Source organism: Amblyomma maculatum, chromosome 9 (assembly GCF_055883805.1).
Source record: "Amblyomma maculatum isolate TAMU_Amacu chromosome 9, ASM5588380v1, whole genome shotgun sequence".
In the NCBI taxonomy this organism is placed as follows: domain Eukaryota; kingdom Metazoa; phylum Arthropoda; class Arachnida; order Ixodida; family Ixodidae; genus Amblyomma; species Amblyomma maculatum.
The window spans coordinates 25775229-25798036 of record NC_139352.1 but is presented as its reverse complement, the minus strand read 5'-3'; the positions used below and the strand labels follow the sequence as shown (position 1 = coordinate 25798036).

At 45.0% G+C, this 22808-nt stretch overlaps 1 protein-coding gene across 4 annotated transcripts; it reads right to left on the bottom strand.

Moving 5' to 3' along the window:
* Window positions 1–4: 4 nt before the first annotated feature.
* On the bottom strand, window positions 5–21411 carry Strip (striatin interacting protein). Of its 4 annotated transcripts, none has more exons than XM_084578398.1 (16): window positions 21300–21411; window positions 20808–20898; window positions 20651–20725; window positions 19928–20183; window positions 18603–18778; window positions 17992–18119; window positions 16246–16434; window positions 14588–14698; window positions 12297–12656; window positions 9097–9168; window positions 8922–8996; window positions 8024–8121; window positions 6362–6589; window positions 5559–5625; window positions 3712–3816; window positions 5–2890 (listed from the first exon to the last, which is right to left on the bottom strand). In XM_084578398.1, exons 1-16 carry the CDS (start codon window positions 21303–21305, stop codon window positions 2393–2395), a joined length of 2535 nt encoding a protein of 844 aa, XP_084434524.1. In that variant the 5' UTR covers window positions 21306–21411; the 3' UTR covers window positions 5–2392. The 4 variants fall into 4 exon arrangements, with proteins under 4 accessions (XP_084434524.1, XP_084434525.1, XP_084434527.1 ...); XM_084578399.1 differs by having other exon boundaries at window positions 14588–14695; XM_084578401.1 differs by having other exon boundaries at window positions 20808–20874; window positions 21300–21400.
* Window positions 21412–22808: the final 1397 nt, after the last annotated feature.

Here is a 22808-nt window from a genome sequence, read left to right as displayed (position 1 = left end):
CTCATTTTACATTTTCAGCACCGTTTATTGACTCTAGAGACAATAAGGATGTTAGTCTTTACACGGAGTTCACACACGACAGAGATCTATGTACAGAAAGAATCGGCATCGAGCAAAGGCAAATGCAGAGTTGACCAAATAAATTAACACAAGGTGTCTGTGGCAGCCTCCCAAGAACTATTTGCTACCTCAAATACGGTATTCCTCATCTGCCCCTATTGTGAGTCAATAGCGCAGACTGTGAAAGCCATGCGCAATGTGAAACACTAAAGAGGGGAAATTGCAAAGTTGCACGTAAATAACAATAGATCAGTTTTTTGCAACATATACTTACCGACATGAAACACAGTGAAGACGATGGGATGAAGCGCCTTCGTCTGTTCCTTCGTCCCATCGTCTTCGCTGCATTTGTCTATTGTTATTTGCGCCTTTAAATATTAAGAATGAAATGTAACCAACTCACCCAGGAACAAGTTCTCTTAATGACATGAAATTTGCCTTTTGCATATATTTTCTAGTATGCTAAGGTTGAGAGTATTTCTGCCGAAATAAATGTACCGACAGTTCACACTTGTGGCACACTTGGGTACAGAAGCACATTTTCACTTGTGATTTGCTGCCATAGACAAAGCTGATCAAGTTGGCCCGGTGAGTTCGACGTGCGTAAATTAAGACATTCATGTACCTCCTGTTGAGTGGTTCAACGGTTGCCCTCCCTCATTCCGTTTGTGCAAAACTAATTCTTGAACAAACCATTTGCATGCTGGCAACATCTGAAGAATAGAGAACCACACCCACATGCCAGTCATTTTTTTTTCTCTTGACACGAGGTACAGAGATGTGCCCTCGTCCATGCACCTGTGCCAAAAAACGAGCTACTTAGTTATAGTTGGGTTGGCTGCCGGTTTGCAGCTGTGCTAAAGGGGAGTTTTTAGCTCCCATCTATCGCGCCTTGCTCTGAGCTACGTAAAAAAAAAAGTGTCGAAAGCACGACCCCTGCATAGTGTGCTTATGGAAGTTGTTCTCGACATCCCATGGTATCTCTTTTCTTCTCTGATACTCGTCTCCTAGTTGATGGGGAGAGGCTCGCATTATCGGGCAGTGTGTACAGGGCTTCGGGGACCGTCTACGGCTGGCATGGGCTTCTGCCAGACATACAGGCAAACCAAGTACTAGCTGCGAACAACACAAGCAGCCACCAACAGTGTAATCCGGTAGAGTTTCATCCAGCAAGAGTAATCCAGCACTATAAAAGGGAACAGCAACGGTCCGGCACGGTTAAAGATCACTGCCTATCAAAGACTGTGCGGTTAAGTTTAAATAAGCAAGCGTTCGCTTGACTGCCAGATTTACTTATGAGAATAAAACGTAGCATCACACACTCAAACAATGTGACCCAGAACAATGTGCAGCAACGACTTCATGACAAACAAAAAATGGAACATTTTGCACACCTATTCTGTGCTCACAAGAATGGAACTTTTGGTAGGTTTCCTGCGTGACAAGCAAGTGATAGCAGGACAAATCAATAACGGCGCTTACTCCACCATTCTGCTGTGCAAAAGTTTTTCACAAATTTCTAATTTTAAGATCGGCTTTATTAATGCCAGTATAAATCTCGTTTAATTAGGTCCCACACTATAAGTCACCCTAATTAAACAATATGGTGTTAAATGTTTCCGGCTACCTGCACATGCCCGTGGTTAATGAATGACCAGTCATCTTTCGTTCTAGGCAATTTTAAGAGACGCCATGTTGCCAACAGCCAATCCTCCGTTAGCTCTGCGTCCATATTAGCAACCTCCACTTTTCGCTATAACTATACACGAGAGACGGTCACAACCAGCACCGGTAACGCTAACAGAAACAAAAGCAGAGAATCTTTTGTAACAATTCAGGCAAAGCACCAAGAAATAAGTGTGAAGAATTGTGCTGATTTCCAGTGCTGATGCTTTGGACAACGCTAACGACGCATATTTGTCGTCTCAGCAGCACTGGAGGATGCAGTGCTGAATCCATGACACACCGAAACATCATTCAAACCAACAGCGCTGCCTTTTGAAACCACTGAACTTGATGCAAGTTTGAGCACCCCCTTGCTTAGCTTTTTTTTCTTGGACCGGATTACTGACCAATGGGACTACACGGACATTGCAGTAAGCCTAGGTTCCCAAACTATATTTCGTTTACCCTGGTAGTGCGGCTCCCGAAAATAAGAGGGCGACGTGTGCCATATAGCAGGACACTTAAGTTCACATTAGTATTACAGCAACGGACAGCGCCGGCAAGCATGCTTTGGCTCTCAACAGGGGGAGGGAATGACTAATGAGGCATCCAACGATGAGTGGAGAGGAGGAGGGTGCGGATGAGGGGAGATAGTGGGGGGGTAGCCTCAGAGGTATCCAGGGCAGAGCAGCAGGTCCCAGTCGACGTTGGTGCGGAACACGTCTCCCTGCAGCCATTGCTGATAGTGGAGCTTGAACTCCGGGCTGAGCTCCACCTCTCGGCCCAGCACCGAGAGAAAACTGTTGTCCACCGGCTGGAAATCAGCGATGAGGTCCTGCTGCTGCTGCTGCTGGGAGGAGGCGGAGGAAGGCTTGTCATAGCGGCGACTGTGGAAGCTGTTGATGCTCGCCTGCAGCGAGAACTCCTCGGCCTGGAAGTCCCATGGGCGCGCGTCGAGGTCATTTCCATAAGCCCAGTCGTCGTTGAGGCGGTGCCTGACCTTCTGGTAGATGGCAGACATGGTCTTCATGTTGGACTTGCGCCACTGACGGCCCAAATACTTGGTCTGCATCTTGAGCAGCTTGAGTACGTACAGCTGCAGCGTGGCGTGGCGCACCTTCAGCGCCCGCTTCAGGATGGGCGCCGACTTGAACACCACCAGCATCTGCGCAGCAGTGGGACACATATCATGGTCGTGCTTCCAAAGTGGGACACGGCCTCCGCGATTGGAAATAGGGCTTTTACCAAAAAAATTGGCTGTGGTTTAGCTCTGGTTAAACCGGGTTGAATTGCATTAGCAATACATCCATGGATGCGCTTATGTATGGCTATGTGGGCTGGCAGGAGCTGCCAACTTGGGTCTTTCGTTTCACATGGGACGGTTATGTTAGAATCAGCCTGCCAGGACCCTGGCATTTATATTACCCCTATAAGCCACTAAGGCACGTTCACACGACTTGGTTAAAGCCGTACTCGGCTGGGTTGCTGCTTAAGGTCAAACGTGGCCCTTCCCAGGACTAAGCGACGGGCTGAAACCTGGCACGGTACTGCTAACGCAATACAAAAAAAGAAGGAATGCCAAAACATGAAATGCCATCACCACTGTTCATTTTTTCAAGCAAACTGCCGTTTTTCAATAGTATTGATGTTTGGTTGCTAATCAATGAGGCAAAGCTACGCTGCCAGTCGACTGTGACTAAATCTTGTTAGGTCGCGATATCACTATTTGAATCTCATGGGGTGAAAAGAATGTTCAATTTTAAAACCAGACTTTCTCAGCAGTAAATGCATTTTTCAATGATTTTGGTGATCAAGAAATGGCACAGTGACAAACGGCCTTACAACTGATTTTTGCTAAGAAAAAAAAATGCTTGGAGCTATCCTCAGTGTCGCCCTAATTCAAGCTGGGAGCCCACGGGCACGAGAAAATCAATACAAAAGACCATAAACGCTGGGGATGTTAGACAGATGCATGTGGTGACTGACCATGATCCGCGAGTGCTTCCATTTGGTCAGCTTGTTGAGCACTCGCAACAGGTTGATGCAGGAGAAGACGTTGCGCCAACAGTACGGTTGCTGCTCACCAATCTCCTGCACACACACACACACAAAAAAAGAAAGAAATGCATGCAGAGAGCCCCCTTCAAATGTGGACAAATGAGGCATGGGATTTGAACATTTTTACGGCGAAAGCCTTTCTTGGCTCATGGTGGCTTCAGCAGGAACGTGTCAAACAAGACAGATACATAGCAAATCCAACAGTAGTCACATAACAAGTATCTGAACATTGGGTAATCAAAAGCCATAAGCCAATCCAGAAAGGTTGTAGGTCAATCTGGAATCTAATCCCGTAGCCAGATTATAAGCCAATGGTTATACTAGATGTTATAATTTGAAACATTAAAATCAATAAAAAAATAAAGATTTTCGCTTTACTGCACCTAAGAAGTCTTAAGTGTATCCCAGAATTTTTACACTACACTTTGTACATCCTGAAAAAGCAGCCTGCAGTTGAGTGTTAGCTTGCAGTCATATTCGTGACTCATGTGGCAAATGCACCAATTCCATGATGCTTGCCCAGGGATAGTAGAGATTTCCACTTTTTGCTATAGTAAAGTGCATTTCAGGGGTCACCAGACCACCAAAACTGCAACAGCACAGGGCTGTTTTCGAGCTCCGGGCACTGAAAATTGGACATATGAAGCAAGGGGTCCTTCTCGATGCCTATGAACACCTAAACAAGCGCTTTATGGACGTCCTATGCTGTGCGTTGGTGCTCTGCCAGTGTCAAATGAAAAGAAAAAAAAAAAAAAAAAAAACAGAAGCTTTGAATCATTTGAAAAGCACACCGCATGTACAGGGTATTCTTGCTTAAGGCACCCAAGGCTTTTCAAGACAGGTACACTTGGCCTAGTCTCCAGTGTTAGTTTTGTAGCGAGAGCTACACTATGCCAGCCGCTTCGGCTCTTTGCCGTGATTGCACTTTCGTTGTGGTCGCACCTTGGCCGTGGTCGCACTGACCTTGAGCCGTTGCCTAGCAACCACTAGAAGAAGAGGAGGAGGCAGTGGGAGACGGTAGCTGGCAGCTGACATGGCTGAGCACTAACGGGACGAATAGGGCTTCCTGACATTACTTTTGGCAGAAGCTGCCAACTCGGGCCTCTCCTTTCATATGGGAGGGTGATATCCCAATCAGCCAGCCAAAACCTTTACATTCACGTCATCTTTAGACCACACATGCACATTCATACAGCTTGGTTAAAGTGGGGCTTTATATGTTGGCTGGTAGCTTACGCTATTGTGTCATCACGAAGGTAGGAGTGAAAACAAGAGAGAAAGAGGTGCCAGTAGAGGGCTTCGGACAATCGCGCAACAGATGCTTCTACTTCATCAAAATTTAGTGGTCAGAAGTGCCCTCTATGGCATAAGTAAAGCTGTAACCATAGAGTAAACTACTATGCGTAAAAGCCATGTCTTTAATTTCAAGCCAAACCTAAGCGTAGCACGCCACGCAGATAGCTCTTGCGTAACTCCAGGTTTAACCACGAGCTAAACCACAGCAAATTTTTTTCAGTTGCTTTACCTAATTAAAAAAATCAGCTAAGTTCTAAACTCTTCGCAATAACGCTCCGTCTCACTCGTGTAGGGCAGCTTTCTTGAAAACGTTGGCTACATCTAGTGGAGGCATATCGTATATGCAGTCATGATCCTCATGGTTAGTAGTATACTGTTTGTAAGGAAATCTGATGTTATAGCCTATCATTTTGTTTAACATGCAACTCATAAAGTTACTAGGTTTGTATCAAGCCAAGTAGAAAAGGGTGCATACGAACCAGGGTTTCTGCTGTCAACTCGGGCTGCTCCCCAATTACACATGCCGCAAAGTCAATCACGGATATCCTGTACACAGAGAGAGGGGTCGGGTGTAGAGGGAGAAAGTGCTGATGAACTGTCCGTGCTTCCAAATTTGTGAACACACAAAGATAAAATTGGAACCGCTTTGTCCAACCAAACTTTTCTTCAGTCGCTGTAGCTGGCGAGCATGAACACACCTCACAACTCCTGGTGTATATAAATAGTCAGCCCCAACTGGACAAGTTGTGCAGTTGGATAGCGCTGTCAGTTTTATTTTAAGGCGAAGCCCATGAATGGTGTCTGAAGGAATGTGTTAAACAAGACAGATCCATAGCCAATCCAACAGTAGCCACATAACAAGCAAACACTGTGCAAACTGGCTAAAGTATCTAAACATTGGGTAATCAATAGCCAAAAGCGATAAGCCAATTCAAGAGGTCGTAAATCAATCCAGAAGTCACAAATCCAATCCAGCAGCCACATAACAAGCCAGCAATGGTTAAATTGGCTATTGTATAAATATTGGGTAATCAATAGCCAAAAGCTATGCAAAAAATAAAATAAAAGTGAAAAATAAGAATACAACATAAAAATAAAATATATTAAGATAAAAACGGTTTTTGCTCGACTGTACCCTAGAATTTTGCAATAACAAGAAAGTGCTGTGGTGAACAGTGTGTTTAAGCCAGCATTTCACAGTTCTTAAGCATATAAGCAGATCAGTTCAGAGACAAGACCAGAGTGGCAATGATGGGAAGGCAAGGGATGGGTTCGCTCTCACGTGTTCTTTGCTGCAATGTAGGAGTTGATGTTCTGGTTGAAGAATTTCAGCACCAGCGGGATGCAGTTGGCGAACATGAGCTGCTGGCCCATGTACTCAAACTGGAGCACGTGGTTGATCTTGAAGTGCTTCAGCAGGAGTAGCAGCACGGCCGAGATGGCTTTGATGATGATCTCCTTGTGACGGTTCACATCAATGCCCAGCTTCATCGACTGCAGCACAGTCACACTGGGAGCAACCACCACGAAAAATGAACCTCAATGGAAAGAGAACATTTGAGTTTATTGTACATCTAAAGTTTCAAACGCTTTCTGTCTAAGATGGCTTCGAATATGTATTTTTATTGACTGCATCATTATGAACCAAACGTGCAGCAAACAGCGTCTGCTTAATTCTGGTCAAATTGTGCACACTCCCTCATTAATTGATACCTTTGCTTTCAGATATGCTCCATTTATACAACACGTGGACAACTTTTGGTGCAATCTTTTAGGCCACCTAGCAATAGCAGCAAATAATACTCCTCAAAAGAATACTAAGCGTAGGAGTGCGTTCCCCGCCATTGTTCTGCCAACAGACTTTGCAATCAGTACTAACGGCAACTTTTCTCCCTTTTTCTGAATTTCTAGTGCTACAGGCATCTTACAAAAACAAAAAAATGTTTTTTCCGATTCCTAGGTAGTTACTTTGACAAACCCTGCTATTTCAATACTACAGTTCTTAACTATTCTGACAGTTAGCCACAAGAGCATTTTCATTGGACATGCTAATGAATTGGCTTTCCTGGAGCCTGGGTATATTACCATATTTACTCGAATGCAACGTGAGGGGCGACTTTGCGCATGCCCAATGGGAAAAAATAAAAGCACAAATGTAATGCGAGATAAGCACTTGAAAAAGTACCTTTAATAGGCATTGTGACCCTTGCAGTCTCAACAAAAATGCTCATTCGTCGTTGTCGGCAGAGGCAGAGTTCTCGGAAACTGAGTCTTCCTTTTCACTCGTTTTCCCAGACGACATCTTCTTTTAAATGTGAGCCATTGCGGTCAGGCTTACATTTAAAAATCGCCTCCCGCTGCATCCGCCACCCATGCATGGTAGATTAGTTACCGATTAGCCGTCGAGCTGCTGCATAATTTGCGATTTCTGGTATCAGAATAGCGTTTCTTTTGATGTGCACAGTGCATAGCCATCATGCGAAATGTTAACAGAAATAATTGCACTAATCCACTGTGAAATATGCGGCAAGTGCGGGATAAAAGTGGCAACATGATCCTGAGCCTACGAGCAAAAAGCACGTTTTGACTTCGGATGGATTGGGATTTGGCTGATTTGGCTTCCATGGTATCCATGTTGCCAACACATCGTAAAACCGCGGAAACCGAAAACGAGTGGTGACGGATTCAACTTGGCTGCAGCCCGGCGCTGCTTCAGGCCAACTGAATCACATGTGAGGGTAGACTTCGAGAGCAAAAAATCTTGAAAGAACTCGCATTACCTTTGAGTAAATATGGTATTTAGAAGAAAAACTATTTGTTTTCAATCAAAATGACAAACAGTGCCCTAAAGGGTCAAGACAATCAGGTAGCTTGCAGGCATCTTTATCCCAGCCAGACAACCTTGCAAATATCCCCAAAGCCAAGAAAGCAAGGAAATCCTCACGGCATTTCCTCGGGCAGTACGTCGGCCATGATATTAACGGATTCTGTCTTGGCCTTGGACGTTGGCGCAGCAGCCAGAAGAATCTTCAGCAGTGCAATCTGGACATGTAACAATGGCACATCAACGATCTCCGTACCTCTTCCACTTTAAACATGACACAAGGAACTGGGAATCAAAAATGTTCAACTGCAGAAGAAGGCCAATGAAATAATTTGAAATACAACCTAAGCATTTAAGTTTAACATTAATTATGACCTCAAGTCTGAACACAAACTTTCACTAACACGTCATGGGGAGAGGAAGAGGACTCGTTACAGCCTGCACTTCGGCTATACCTGAGGAGTTTTCAGCAGTAGAAGTACCAAACTCGTCGTTGTTTTTATCTTTGGAATTGTAAATAATAATGGTAAATAAACCGTAACTAAATTTGTCTTCCTCATGTTTCCATTTCAGTTTGTTATGATGTTGCATGCAGAATGAATCCATCCTGTAGTCATGCGATGTGTACGAAAAGAGTGACGCGGTCCCTCCTCCACTCTTTCCACCCAACCTAAAACCTAAATCAGTCTGTTTGAATGATCAGAAACACAATTTGTGGACATGTAGCTAATGTACCAGCCTGTGACCTAATATAATGACGCTGTTGTGACCTAAAAGTTGCATCATCTGTGGTGTCAATGCCACTGCTAAACGTTGAAAACGTGGTTCCCGCTGCTCTAATTCAAACCCACTTTTGGCCTACGATGTCACATGCAAAAAATGACGCAAATCATGACGTAAACGCGGACCCCGTGATCGCTGTAAGCGCCAATTGGCACAGTTTAGTAGCAGCCAGAATGAAAACTACCGCTAGCTGAAGCCGTCACTTTGTTTACACTATTTGTCACGAAAAACTCACCATATACTGTGGCATGCTGGGAAGCATGGCCTGGTACAGGATTTCGGTTGGCGTGGTCGGAATCTCGTGCTCCTTCTGAAAAAATAGATAAATTCAGTTCACAAGAAAAAAAAAAAAAAAGGCTATCCCATCTTTTCGGCTCTTGGATGGCTCAACAACTGGATCATCAGCTCACCATTGACAATGGGTGCTTTGCAATGTCTTCTTCCTTTTTCATCTGCACCTCAGCCAGTGATGTGTACATGTGCTGTCAAAAAAAGAAAGGAAAATGAAAATGTATGGTCCTTGCTGCCAGATCCATCCTGACACATCGTCATGTCGAAAAGTTGCATTGTAAACACAAACAAGTGCTGCACGACAGGCAAGACGAAACAAAAACCACTTCCTGTATATATGAAGTCGAGCCCCCTGTAGAAAGTGAATGCCACGTGCCATTCACTTGTTATATCTGGATGTTCAAAGTCAGGGTGTCTAGCAAACCACTATTTTCAAAATCCCTGATTTTTTCAGATTTTTCCTCATTAATCCAGTTCAAATTCCCTGACGAATGAAGAGGCTCAGAAATGTAGCTGCTGATGATAATGAGCACAGACAAATAATTCACAACAAAAAGCTATTTATTAACCATATTCTGCAAAAAAACAACAACGCATGCAATACTTTTAGTCGTTGATATCTCTGGTGCTTCAGTACAACCTCGATAATTCGAACTCGGTTAATTCGAAATCCCGGATAATTCGAAGGTTTTCTGCGGTCCCGTATTTTCCAATGTAAATTTGGCCGGATAATTCGAACAGGCGGCCTGCGCCAGCCCGGTTAATTCGAAAATTTGGACTGCTATGCGGCAATGCCTGATCCATGTTTCGCCGCAAACCCGGCGAAACGACGGCCCTACGGAGCCGCGAGGCAAAGCCACATAGTAATGGTGATGATTTATAGGTGAAGCGCCCCAGCCGGAGCACTCTCTGTACAAAAATCGGTCCACAGTGCGCCTCGCGCACCGCCGAAACACGCGCCTGCAGAGGAGAAGACGTGCTTCACTGCAACACGGCGGGCATACCGGTTTTTATCACGTGACCTCGCCCCCACTCCATCCCTTGGTGTGCTTCGCCCACTCTTCCCCCGTGCCTCCAACGCTGCAAGTACGCCACCACCACCGCCGCGCTGGTCTCGCCTGCGCCATTTCTTTGTGTTGTGCGCTGTGGTTAGGGGTCGGCTACTGTGCCGTTCTTTTTGGGCGGGACTGTGCAGAAGTGCTAGCTTTGTGACCGTAGCAGTGCAGAAATGCCAAAGTACAAGACTTTAACACTGCAGCAGAAGTTCTGCTTGATCCAGGAAGCAGGCAAGAGCACTTGTTCGAAGACCGAGTTGGCCAAAAGGTATGGCGTGCCCCTCTCGACGTTGTCCACAATATTGAGCAACAAGTCAAAAATACTAGAGGCTTACGGCAAGACCTATTCTTCGAAGCGGTCACGAGTGCGGGCTCCCACGTATCAAGATGTGGAAGCTGCTCTGCTTCGCTGGCTGCAGAAAGCAAACGCTGCCCACCTTCCCGTCAATTTAACACTACTGCGGGAGAAGGCCAACGACCTAGCTCTACAACTTGGGCACGAGGAATTTAAGTGCAGCAATGGATGGTTTTGCCGTTTTAAAGAACGCAATAATTTAACCTTTCTCACCGTCTGTGGTGAAAGCGGCAGCACTAACGAGAGCGTTGTCGAGGATTGGAGAAACCACACATTGGCGCCGCTGCTTAGCGAGTACGGTGCAGACGACGTTTACAACCTTGACGAGGCTGCACTTTTTTATAAGATGCTGCCAATAAAAACATTCGCAGTGAAGAACACCGCCATCAAGGGTAGGAAACAGGCCAAGGACAGGATTACTGTGCTGTTCGGCGCAAACATGTGTGGTAAACACAAGCTGCCGCTACTGGTCGTCGGGAAGACGGGGAAGCCTCGCTGCTTCAAAAATGCGCGGCTGCCGCCAAAGGATGAACTCGTCTACAGGCACAATAAGAAAGCCTGGATGACAGGTGCAATATTTGAAGAGTACGTGCGGCAACTTGACCGCAAGTTCGCGGCCACGGGCAGGAATGTCCTATTTGTCGTCGACAACTGCCCGGCACATGGCGACATCCCACATCTCCAGGCCATCAGGATGGTATCTTTACCTCTGAACACCACTTCGATCTCACAGCCGATGGACCAAGGCGTCATTCACCACACTAGGAAGATTTATCGGTACCACCTGCTCAAGCGCATGCTCCTTTGCTACGACAATGGCAAGGAGTACTCCATCGACCTCCTCGGAGCCATATGCCTCATGGTGTATGCTTGGAAACAAGCGGAGCCCACATTGATCAGGCGGTGTTTTGAACACGCTGGTTTTTACAGTGAAAGCAGTGTTGATGCCGATGCAGACCACCCATGTACTACTACTCTTGACGAAGAAGGAGCAGAGTATTGCGACCGCATCAATGCGCTCTGCGCAGAGGGTGAGTCCAACGCAGTCGGCTTCACCAAGTATATCAACATTGAGAGCGAAGAGCAGACTGGCTACTCTGACTTGGAGAGTGAGATCACTGCTGGTACGAACATGCGCGATGACAGCGACGATAGCGACGACGACACCGACGAGCCTCCCCGAGCCCCTGCTCTTGGTGAAGTTATCGGATTGCTGAACGTTATCCGCAGTTTTGTTGAGTGCCGCGGTGGAAGTTCAGAGATCTTTCGTCTATTTGACCAACTCGAGAGCATGACCTTAGGAGCCACAAACTACCGGACGCGGCAAACCAGCATCTCTGATTACTTTCAGTAGTAATTCAAAATATGCCGAATAAAGGTAACACGTTCCTGCAACGAATTTTTTTGCCTAAGTCTTATTTCTTGGTGTGTTCGGTTAATTCGAAAACCCGCTTAATTCGAAGATTTCTCGCGGTCTCGATGACTTCGAATTAACGAGGTTGTACTGTATATGTTATTATCAATAGGGTGATGATAGGCAATTCAGTATCTATCAGCATCATTGGCTTTTACTGTGCACGCGATCATGTTAAAGGCACCTCTGCATAGGCATCATTACTATCGACACTCTGTATTGTAGAGGAATCGCATATGCTGTTGTGGTGGCGACGCTTTCACCACCTCATTGACTATGCCGCTCTTTCCATAATCATCATCATCATCAGCTAGACTATAACTGCCATAAGGTGAAGGCCTCTCCCATATTCCTCCAACTAACCCTTCCTTCTTTTCCTCACCCACTTCTATTTTCAATGCGGATATTTCGCATAATGCTCACTGAAGGAAAGTTGTAGACGAAGCCCTCACTGCATGCACAAGCGCTTGCATTATGCAAATGGCCATGTCGTACCTGCTTGAGCACACGCAGCCCCTCATGGATGGGTTCTGGAAGACCAGCCAAAGAGGTCTGATCATTGGGCAGCTGGTACCCAACAAACTTGAGGCGTGTCGCGTCGAGGAACTCCTTGATGTCCTTGGGGCGCACTTTGGGCACCCAGGGCAGCCCCAGGGCCGCGTTGGCCTCCGAGAGCACTGAACCGAATCCACCAGTTTCGTCGCGCGACAAAGGCGGTTCCCGGGAAGTGTCAGCCGAATCGGCTGGCTGTGGTTCCCCGGCTCTGCCTTCTGCGGGTTCCGGCGCGGGGGTGGATGGCCGCAGTGCGGCCGCAGCTGCTTCGGGGTCCTCAGGTAAGCCAGGGGCCGAGGTGTCCTGCGCGAGAAAAAAAAAGCGAGAAGGGTTTTGCGACAAAACTTCTTTTAAAGTGTTATAGATGAATGAATCATTTGCAACTGCATTTTTTCCCAAAAAGTAAACTACTGTGAAAGGAATTAGGCTGGCCACAAAATAACCTGAAATGCTTCCATTCTTAGTTCTCCAAGTTATATGCAAAAGATGTGGTTTGCAGTAAGCTTTACACCGTAAACTCTGCACAAAGGCTAGTCCAGTTTGTGAGAAAGAGGCAATGTACAGGGTGTTTACATTCTGCGCGATGACGGAACAAATTAACCTTTGTAAAACACTGTTGCGCCATGACATCCAATCTAATAAAATATCTATTTTCACCAAGTAGACCTCGGAGAGAAACGGCAACGCTAGGGGGTCGTCATTTTTGGGCTCTATTTCTATTTCTTTGTGATTCACGGGCTGAAAAAGGAATGGGAGACTAAGAAAGGGACGTTACATCAAGAATTAAAGTTTTGGTGCATATTAACTAGCTGAACAAAAACAATTACAACTTGGGATTTTTCTCTGGTTACTTTTAGAGCGTAGCTTTTATACACCTGTTCGGCGGTTGAACCACATTGCCGTTGGCGCTGTTGCCTGAGTAACCGAGAGAGAGAGCCATGAGACAAGAAAAAAAACCTTTCTCCAAAGAGCCCCGAGTTCTGCAGCGTTCACTCATGGCTCTTCTTTCTCTTCTTCTGAGAAATTCTGTTAAAAATAAAGAGTGCTTTGTAACTCCACATACATGCATACATACAAGGATCTCTCAAAATCTTTGCCTCAACACATCACGAAAATGCTCAAATAGCTGTGCTCAAATTTCACACTAGAGTATTGTAATCCACCTTCTTCACAAGGCCGCTCTAGGCATGCGCGGCGCAGCCGGAACTGATATTGGAGGTCATTCATTCATTCATTCACATTCACATTCACTCATTCATTCATAAGGATGACCTGATGTGCAGTTGATATTCGGGACAGGCGTACGCGACAGATGATGGTAACTGTCAAGAACACTCATTGCGATTTCGCTTGTGGCTGCGTCTCTCAAGGTTGTTTTCAACCAGTAGCAGACAAATTTTCAGCTACTCCCAGAGGGCGCCGCATTTTGTGAAAAAGGCAGATTGTCCTTAGAGTTTTATTAGCAAAGATTGCCGACTATGAAGTGCTCATTTGTATGTGGTACACAAAACATATGGGCTTAACCCCATAGCGAAAAGACCAGACAAAACGGAAGGACAAGGTTGAACACTACACTATGTTGGTTCTACAATTGTGCTCCTAATCGAAAAAGGACTAGCACACAAACAGACAGCAGAAAGTGCTAGAAGCCAGAAATGAGTAACACCGGTGCTACCACCGAATTCTGGCGGCGATTATGGGCAAAAATTTCTTATTTTGATAAGCACATATCCCCGTGTCCCAAGTCTGGTGCAAGCGCTGAAACAAAGACACTAGCCTTCCCTTAATCGGCTCCTTAACTTTGAAGAGAAATGACCAAGTTCATTCACAGTACTGTCAAGTTATTAGGCATTCAACATGAAAGTACAACTGATTACTTCTTAAAAGCAACAATGTAAAGTGCTCAGCTCATTGCTTCTACTGCCCATGTCATGGAGTTTGCAAAAGGATCAGGTGTCAGTATGAAACATCAGATCCAGTATGCTTGTCAGTGCTTCGACATGAGACTTACGGCGTTCATGTACAGTTCCCGCAGGTCTGTAAAGAAATCGAGGAGTGTGTTTACACAACGTGGCACAAGTTCCAGTGGCATCAGTCAAAGGATTTGTGTAACCAATCTAATGTGAACCATTATGTCACACAACAAAATATCGGACCACGGGGCCTGTCCCACAGACGTTTCTGTAAAAGAAAAACAAAACAAGTCAAAAATACACTGGTGGTGCTAGGCTCACCATTGACATGCTCTGACGTTCCTCCATGTCCCTGAGCTCTTCGTCGGCACCGGACTCCCCCTCCAGGTCTTGGAAGTCATCCATGCTGCTCTGCTTCACCAGGCTTTGCTGCTGCGAGAGGCCGGTAGCATTTATTTCGCGGGTTTTGTTCCACATATTTATGAATTTCCTTTCAGCCTTTTAGCTGAAGGCCCCCTCAGCTTTCGAACATACACTAGAATCTCGGTGATATAATTAAATATCCAGAAGAGTGTACAGTCGAACCCTTGATATAACAAAGTTTTACGTCTAAGCTGTCATGGCCAGAGTACGTTATATACAATAGGTCATGGTCCACATTCTGAATAATTTCTCAAGCTGCGGCAGGTGATCACGCAAACCACCAGGAGCCTGCTAAAAGGTGCCTGGCAAAGATCCCTTTCGAAAGGGACTACTTGATGAAATATCGACGAGAAAAAGGTGCAAAAGAGCACTCCGAACTTCTCTGGTCTAAAATATACAAACAAGCCCGAGTTTTTTCCACATTTCTGCACTATAACTATTTTGTACTCCTGTATGTACAGCATGGTTGTTCTGACCGAGGATAATTTAAAAGTGCAATAAGATGCATAGCATGCAGGATTTAATGAACAGTTCATGCTTTCTTTTGACATGACAGCAGAGACAGGGATTGCATACAGAGACAAGGGTTCTATTGTTGGATACAACTCACGAAGCAGGCGGTAGATGCCCTTTAAAGGAGGCGTCAACCAATCCTCATGACCCCGTAGTTAATCTCATAAATAAGTGGTGAGCCTCCATTCACTTGTCACACCCTGTGTTGTTCAGCTAGCAGGCCCAAGGGGACTATGCACAATGATTGGTTGACACAAACGGCTACGAAGGCGGGGGTGCGAGGGGGGTCCTTTGAGGGGCAAAAACCGCTTTTTTCTTGAGGTGTAACCAACTGTATTCCTGATGAAACACCCAGATAAGAGCCCTAGTTGTGATGAAACTTCAACACAAAGCTCCTAATTCTGTTCAAAGAACCAAGCGAGTAATGCCAGTGCCGAGCTAGTCCTTACACAGCAAAGAGTTAGGGGTGCGAGTCCAAGTTAATCCCGACTTAAAGGAGTATAAACAGCCCATTTTTGGGATTGAGCTTTATTCTTTGTTGATGCCTAAGACACTGCAATACACGAATCACCAGGTGCTATTCACTTCCGACCGCTGAATAATTTATAATCTAATTTCTTTTCCCCCTGTTTCGGTTTCAACAGCCAAACGATGGCTGTGATGTTAAAGTCTAGGCCACGTGACCAATGAGAAAAACAGCAATATAATCGTTCCTCTGTCCTTTGAATTCACTACAACGCAGAAGCCAGCCTGCCTCAAGAATGGAAATATTGGTGTTTCTTTATTCTGTGCGTGACCTAGACTTGATTGTGACGTCACAGCCATCTCTCTGCTGCTAAACTGAAACCGTTACTGGTGAGGAAAGAAAATTTTATAATAAATTATTTTCAGTTACAGATAAAAACCGCATGGTGATCCATACATAGGAATGTGCTATGCACAATTAATAAGAAGAAAAATGCCACCAAAATTTGGTGTCTATACTCCTTTAAGACCATTAGTCCTTAGTCCGTTATTCCTTTAAGACGTTAGTCCTAACTGACCCGTTTGAAGGGGCGGTTGGTCTTTCTCTGCTGCTGTGCCTCGATGAGGTCGGCAGCTGAGGTCGGGGGCGAAGAGGCCCTCATGGTGCGTGCCACCTCCACTGTGTCCTCGGGTGCAGGAGGCAGCTGGTGGGCTGCCCGGTACTGCGCCTTGAGCATGCGCAGCTGTGGCGTCCCGCCTAGGGAAACCTGGAGTGCGTACACAGATTATTGTCGTACTGAACTGCAATGTCGGACCAGATACATCCCACCGAACTTTCAAATGCAACGTCCAGCAGTTCTCTTGAGCTCTGTTGCTTTGCCACAAGACCACAACTTCAAATTCCGCAGCTATGGGAGCTGCCTTTGGTGGGTGCAACATGCAAAAAAAAAACTTTTTCATGCAACGCTCCTCCCTTCCTTTTTTTTTTCTTCTTTCCTTCAATGTCTCTACATATTTCCTAAACCTTGCTTACCTACGTCACCAGTTAAGCTGGCAGCCTGGGAAGCACAGCAACACATACTGAAGATGCCTTTTTTTTTTTTTTTTTGTAAAACAATAAATAATAAGCACGTAAGTTTACTGAAAGAACAGCATTAAAGGCCTCGTTCTCCAGAAAATCCAGCATCGGCCTTGTGAGTGGGGGCATAGTTAAATGGAAATCACAGGAATACCTCTGACAGGTGGTTTGCAGAATCATTTACTCAATATTACGTCAAATATTCATGACACTGATAACGACTCCCAGTTATCACCCTGTTCTCTATCTCCATATTACGCTGAAATTTTCTCTTGCTTTATTCTACCTTGTATTTTTCTCTCTCCCTTTCTACAGCATGTTCAAGGAACGCTAAACAAGTTAGTCTGCCTCCATTTGTAAAGTACATTTTGGTTATTGAGGAGAAAACAAACCAAATGCAAATTATTCAAATCAGATGTAGCCGCCAAGCACCCACTGTCCCTGCCAGAGTTCAAGTAATCCCACACTGAAGGATCAAGAATCACTGGGATTGTGTTTGTGTCTGTTGTGTTCCCCATCCTCACTCCAAAGCTAAAACAATCGCGTTCCCTCTTCCTTTAAAACCCATTTTAACTTTTTAAGGCTGCACACTGGACCAATGAAGAACGAAGCATTACCGTTTTCGAAATTTTGCGTCCGCAGTTAAAATCTCGACAGAAGGCTTTCCTTTCGAACAAAAAGAAAAGAAGAAAGTACAGAATGATAACACAGCCAGACTGATCATGTGCCAAAAGCAGCTGACACGGTACTTGAAGACTTTGGACTCCTGTTTCATAAGTGAGCAGGCAATACATGAAAGTGAAATGAATTATGCAATAATTTTATGGCTAAAAGTTAACTGATTAGAACACAGAAGAAAAGGAAACTGCATTGCACTTGTGGGATTTGACCTCACTGCCTACAAATTTTGTGTATGGCTGGCCATTGGCCTATTGGTACAAATGCATGGAAGTATTTGGCTTGGTTTAAGAGGATTAATGTCTCAAAGCGACTCAGGCTATGAGAGACACCTTAGTGGAGGGCTCTGGACGTTTCCACCCCCTGTGGTTCTTTAACATACACTGACATCCTCTTCGTGTCGCCTTCATCGAAAAGTGCCAGGATTCGATCCTGCATCCTTGGGCACAGTAGTCGAGCGCCCTAATCACTGTACCACCGTGGCGGGGCAATGGAAGTATTAGAGAGGCCATTTTTCAGCCTTGGCAGCTGCAGGGACATGTTACACAGGGGGGAGGTGTAGACTGACCAGAATGGTCTTCCAGAGCAACAGCAGAACTTTCTTGATCGGGAAGTGGGGAGTGGCACCACTGCAGAATCTGATGATCATCTGGAACAAGGTGATGGCCAGCAGCTCTTCACCTAGGAGTGGTTGCGCTGCATGGGACAACAGAGGTAGTAGGTAGAGAGGCACTCTGCATACCTGACAATGGACATGGACTAGGTTTTGCATGCTTTGCAAACTAACCTGCCTGAGGACTGGTAAACTAAGGATTGAGCGATGATAGAACACAATTTCAGCTTTTTGAATGGCCCACGGCACACGTAAGACTGCAGCTCGTTTGCTGCTTACATAATATATAGCTCTGGTCACACATGGAGAATCATGCTTTTGACTGCACTTTAACTCTTCGTCAATACCTGTTTTGTCCAAATATTCAAATGAGAGACAATAGGTTATGTTCTGTATATTTGTGCTTATTTCGAAAGTGAAAGCTCAACGAATGCTTCATGCCTTCTCTGTCATGTAAGCCTATGAGGCTCATTTGTCGATATAGAGCACAAAGTATGCCATGTGCTATCCTAGAATAACTTACAAAGTATTACAAGGTATCAAGATAAAGTGAAGGAGTCATTTACCAAGTTCAGCAGCGAAAGCTGTGCGGTCTCGCTTCATGTCATCAGTGTCTGTCTCCGAGGAGACACGCATCACTTCGACGAATATATACAGGATGCTCAGGATTGCCCTCAAGTCCGTGCTGTCGCCCAGTGATACGGCTGGCTTCCTTAGGGCAGACGTAGCAGCACTGCTGTTTCTGAACACAAGCCAAGCCAGGCCAAGCATTAGCAAGCGTAAAAACACACACAAACACGAAAAAAAGAAATACTGCCCCATCAATTTTTCGGGAGACACACAGAACATCTGCACTCAGTCTTTAACCTTATATTTAATTTTTACAGTGCCACATGCTAATTTTTCATTTTGCTCAGAATTACGACAGCTCTTCGTGACAGGTGAATATGAAGCAAAGAACTTAATCTTAACCTAGATGGGTTAGAGCAAAAGATGCCAAATAAGAAACAAACAAAAAACGAAGACTGCACAGCAATAAAAACGGGTGGTCCCATTTACATATCAAGGCACTGACACAAATCTTTATGCGTAGGAGACCTATACACAACAATGAGAGAAATACTCCAATCCGGGAAAAAAAATGAACGAGATACACTGATACTGAACGCTTTTTCATTTCAAGGCAGGGTGGTAATGTTATGTAAGATGTTGAGAACACAGAACATTTCTGCTTTCCTAATTCCACACCTATGGCACTGACACAGCTTGAATTCGTGCCATCGAGAAAAAGGGGAGCTACTGCACAGGAATGAAGTGAAAAAAGAACATTTGAAACTTTAAAATTGCAAACTGAACCCAGTGTTATGCATATGATTCAAACTGGTTCCATATGAGCTTTTTGATGTTTCAATTGTCTTTTTCAATAAGAAAGGTGACTCCACAAGACTCGATGCAATTTACAGTCAGCTCAAGATGAAAAGCAAACAGTGGCTTTAAAAAAACGGAATATTTTCTTATTTTCTTTGTGCACCTTCAGCAGTTCAAAATTACCCTGATCCATCTATTTGGGTAAAGGATCTGCCAAATTACAAACGTTCATAGATTGCTTGTATGGAAATATGGAGCTGCAAAGGTGACATGCAATACAGATGCGTGACAGCGTCTCATTCCAACATCACTGTACTATAGCGTTTTTTGTAACAGAATTACAGCAAAGCAGTAGCTTGCAAATGTCTTTGGGTTTAGAAGACTTTTGTGAACATACGTACAGGAGAGCTTTCACAAGCTCCTGTATTAGATATATCTATTACAAACGTGCATCAATGTAGGCACACTGATGCAGCCACACCAATACACGCTGGTGGTGCAACAAGTGTGCGCTTCAACTCACTCAATCTCCATGTTGAGCAGCTGAAGAAACACATGAAAGAACCCATGTCGGTAGAGGAGGAAAACGTTGTTTCGCGCCCTCTGCGGCTGTTCTTCGAGCGTGGTGCACTCGCCAAACGCCCCCTGCATGATGTACAGAACAGAGCGCACGGCCTGCATCCGTGAGCCACGGGGACTGACGTCCACGCCGTCCATCAGCCGTAGTGCAACATCTTGTCGAGCTGTTTCGCTCAGTGTGTGCCATTTTGGTTCGAACCCTGAAATGACGATATGTAACACTGACAATGATTTACAAAAATAGAGCACCAATGGCAGGACCACATGAAAATGGTTCATGTTCCTGCTGTTGATTCTAAATCAGTACTATCATTCCGAATCAGCACCGCTATAATGCACTAAATGATTCACTACGTGTGTCCACAACCATGCGGTTTTGTCTTAATATATCAAACGTTTACTGTAAAATATACGTGCCAAAAACTTGGCTCCAACCAACGCATGTAATAAGTATAACTAGTAGCCTTTTTATTAGTACGGCAGGGTCATTAGTGCACATTGTTAGTGGTTAACAAAATGAAAAGAGTAAAGGTGAGACATGTAAGTTCGGTTTTACTAAACAGGCGAACAAAAATGCAGAATGTGCGTTTAACCAATGAGAGCAAATGTGAAGCTATGAGCGAAACCATCGTGGCTGAGAATACACGGAGCCAGCTTGACCACTTACCATATTCTTTCATAGTGTCTTCGAACGCCTTCTTGTTTTGGAAGAATTCGGCTTCTTCCGTGTACGTGTAAAGTTCTGCGAAAAGGAAACCTAGAGGTGAAAACTGCGCCCGGAAACTCGTAGAGCGCAACACAAGCGCGACAAGCAGCCGACTTACCTGCGATCTCATTCTCGTGCGTGTCGGCGTCATCATAAACAAACTCCAGATCTGGAGTATCCCCAGACTGCTGAAAATAACAGTTGCGTACCTGAATTTGAGACGCAACAACGGAATGAGTTACAAAAAAGGAGTGGATCACAGTGTGCGAGCACGGCAATCGATTTATCCGTAGCAGCGCTCTAAAATGTCGGGAGGACAACACGGCTTGGGAGCTGATAACTATCAGCATTAATGTGCATTGCGCTGTTTTAATATATCGATCAGCACTTTAATTCACAAGACGAGAATGAACAAAAGGTAACTGGCCGAACGATCCTCAATGACAATGCATCTCAAAGTATCAAGCGATTGTCAAGAGAGCTGCCATCATTATACGACTCAAATGTAAGCATTCACAAGCCTTATAGCGACAAGCTTACCGGCACCACATAAATAAGAACAATAAAGCTTCATCAGAGAGATACAGGAATGTCATGATAATGTGTTCACCTCCATTGTATGTAAGAAGTTTCAACCTCATCAACTCCACACGCAAGGAAAGCAGCAGTTGCAAATTGATGGATAAAAAAAAAAGAACAACCGAAAACCGGAAGCGGAAAGTCCAAGGCCGGCGTTGCTGCGACCCGGTTGGAATAAGCTACAAGCTTGGTGCAACCGGGTGAAAATAAGCAAATCGTTATTGCAACCCATGGATTGGCTTGGCTTTGTTTATTATTGTCGGATTGGGGTTTTTGCAGGAAAGCCCAAGGCAGATCACGTGTCGTGTGTTTGTAAACGACGTTTGGAATGTCTGGTCGTGTGAATCACGATTTTTGCGCCGTGCACATTTCGTGCCTCAGTGCTCATCTTGCAGTTTCTTCATGGATTACGTTAGTAACGACAGAGGCGATAGACGCATTAGAGGCTTCGTGCATCCACGGAAATTGAAAGAGTGCTCCTACCTGCGGACCCCGTTGGTCTCTCCGTTCATTCTGCAACAATCATATTTGCGTGTTGCCTCACGAACAGGGCGTCTTGGATTTATTTTTGAAGCATGAATGGTGCACAGTGTGGCATACTAGAAACCAAGAGCGTATGTAAAAGGCCTGTGTATGGGGATCGTGATTTGGTTTGTGCTGCCATGGAAGAAGAATATTCTCAACGTGTAGGTGGTCTTGGCTTTCGTTTTGAAGGTTGCGGTGTGTATGTAATCACCGTATGTGATCGCTTGGCTGATTCTGGAAGGGTGTTTATGTGCTCTTTCTTTTGCAATGCCGGGCACTCCAGATAAAACGGGTCTTTTCGAAGCTGCGACCAGTTTTCCCAAAACTGCCTTAGCGAAAGGACACTTCTATTTCGCCTTATTCACGAGGTGTGCGCGTTCGCATAGTGTGCAAGAGTGTGTAAAAAATATTTAGCATTCACCCGTTCCTACGTTCCCTGAATCGCACAGGGTACAGGCACTAAGATGGAGCCGAAATGGTGCATTTCGCCCTCAATATATCCCAATATTAACTTCGAGAAAAATATCCAGCAGGTTCGGTACTCGATTTTCTTTTACCGCTTTACCCAAGTTGCGTCGCCGGTCTGCACGCATTTTTCACGTTGCCCGCATTCTGCTGAGCTGCCTGAACTGAACAAACCTCTATCCACTAGATTGATCCAAGGCTTTCTGACCGACCGCGCGCGGTTTGTTACTGCTAATACCCAGTCCTCTTTTTCAAAGTTTTCTTTCAGCTATGTGTTCCACAAAGCACTGTCCCTTACTCTTAACGATCTCCCTTCAGTAACTTCTACCATCCACATTTTTGTTGATGACTGTGTACTTCGCTGCTCTGTAACCAACTCGTCCGACGCTTCTGCCTTATATCAATATCTAATTCGCATACAATAGTGATGTGCTATGTGGCCTCCGTCCCTGAGTAGCTTTAAACTGTTGATTTCTTCTCACCACTGCCAAAACAACACATCCTACTTACAAAATTAACACTAGTACTACTTTTTCAAAGAATTTGTTTA

What these genes read in the sequence shown, in the direction of transcription:
- Strip (XM_084578398.1), bottom strand. An exon ending in AGACACTATGAAAGAATATG is followed by an intron (nt 20,184 to 20,650) that starts GTAAGTGGTCAA and finishes TCGTCATTTCAG; the next exon opens with GGTTCGAACCAAAATGGCAC. An exon ending in TGCTCTGGAAGACCATTCTG is followed by an intron (nt 16,435 to 17,991) that starts GTCAGTCTACAC and finishes TACGCACTCCAG; the next exon opens with GTTTCCCTAGGCGGGACGCC.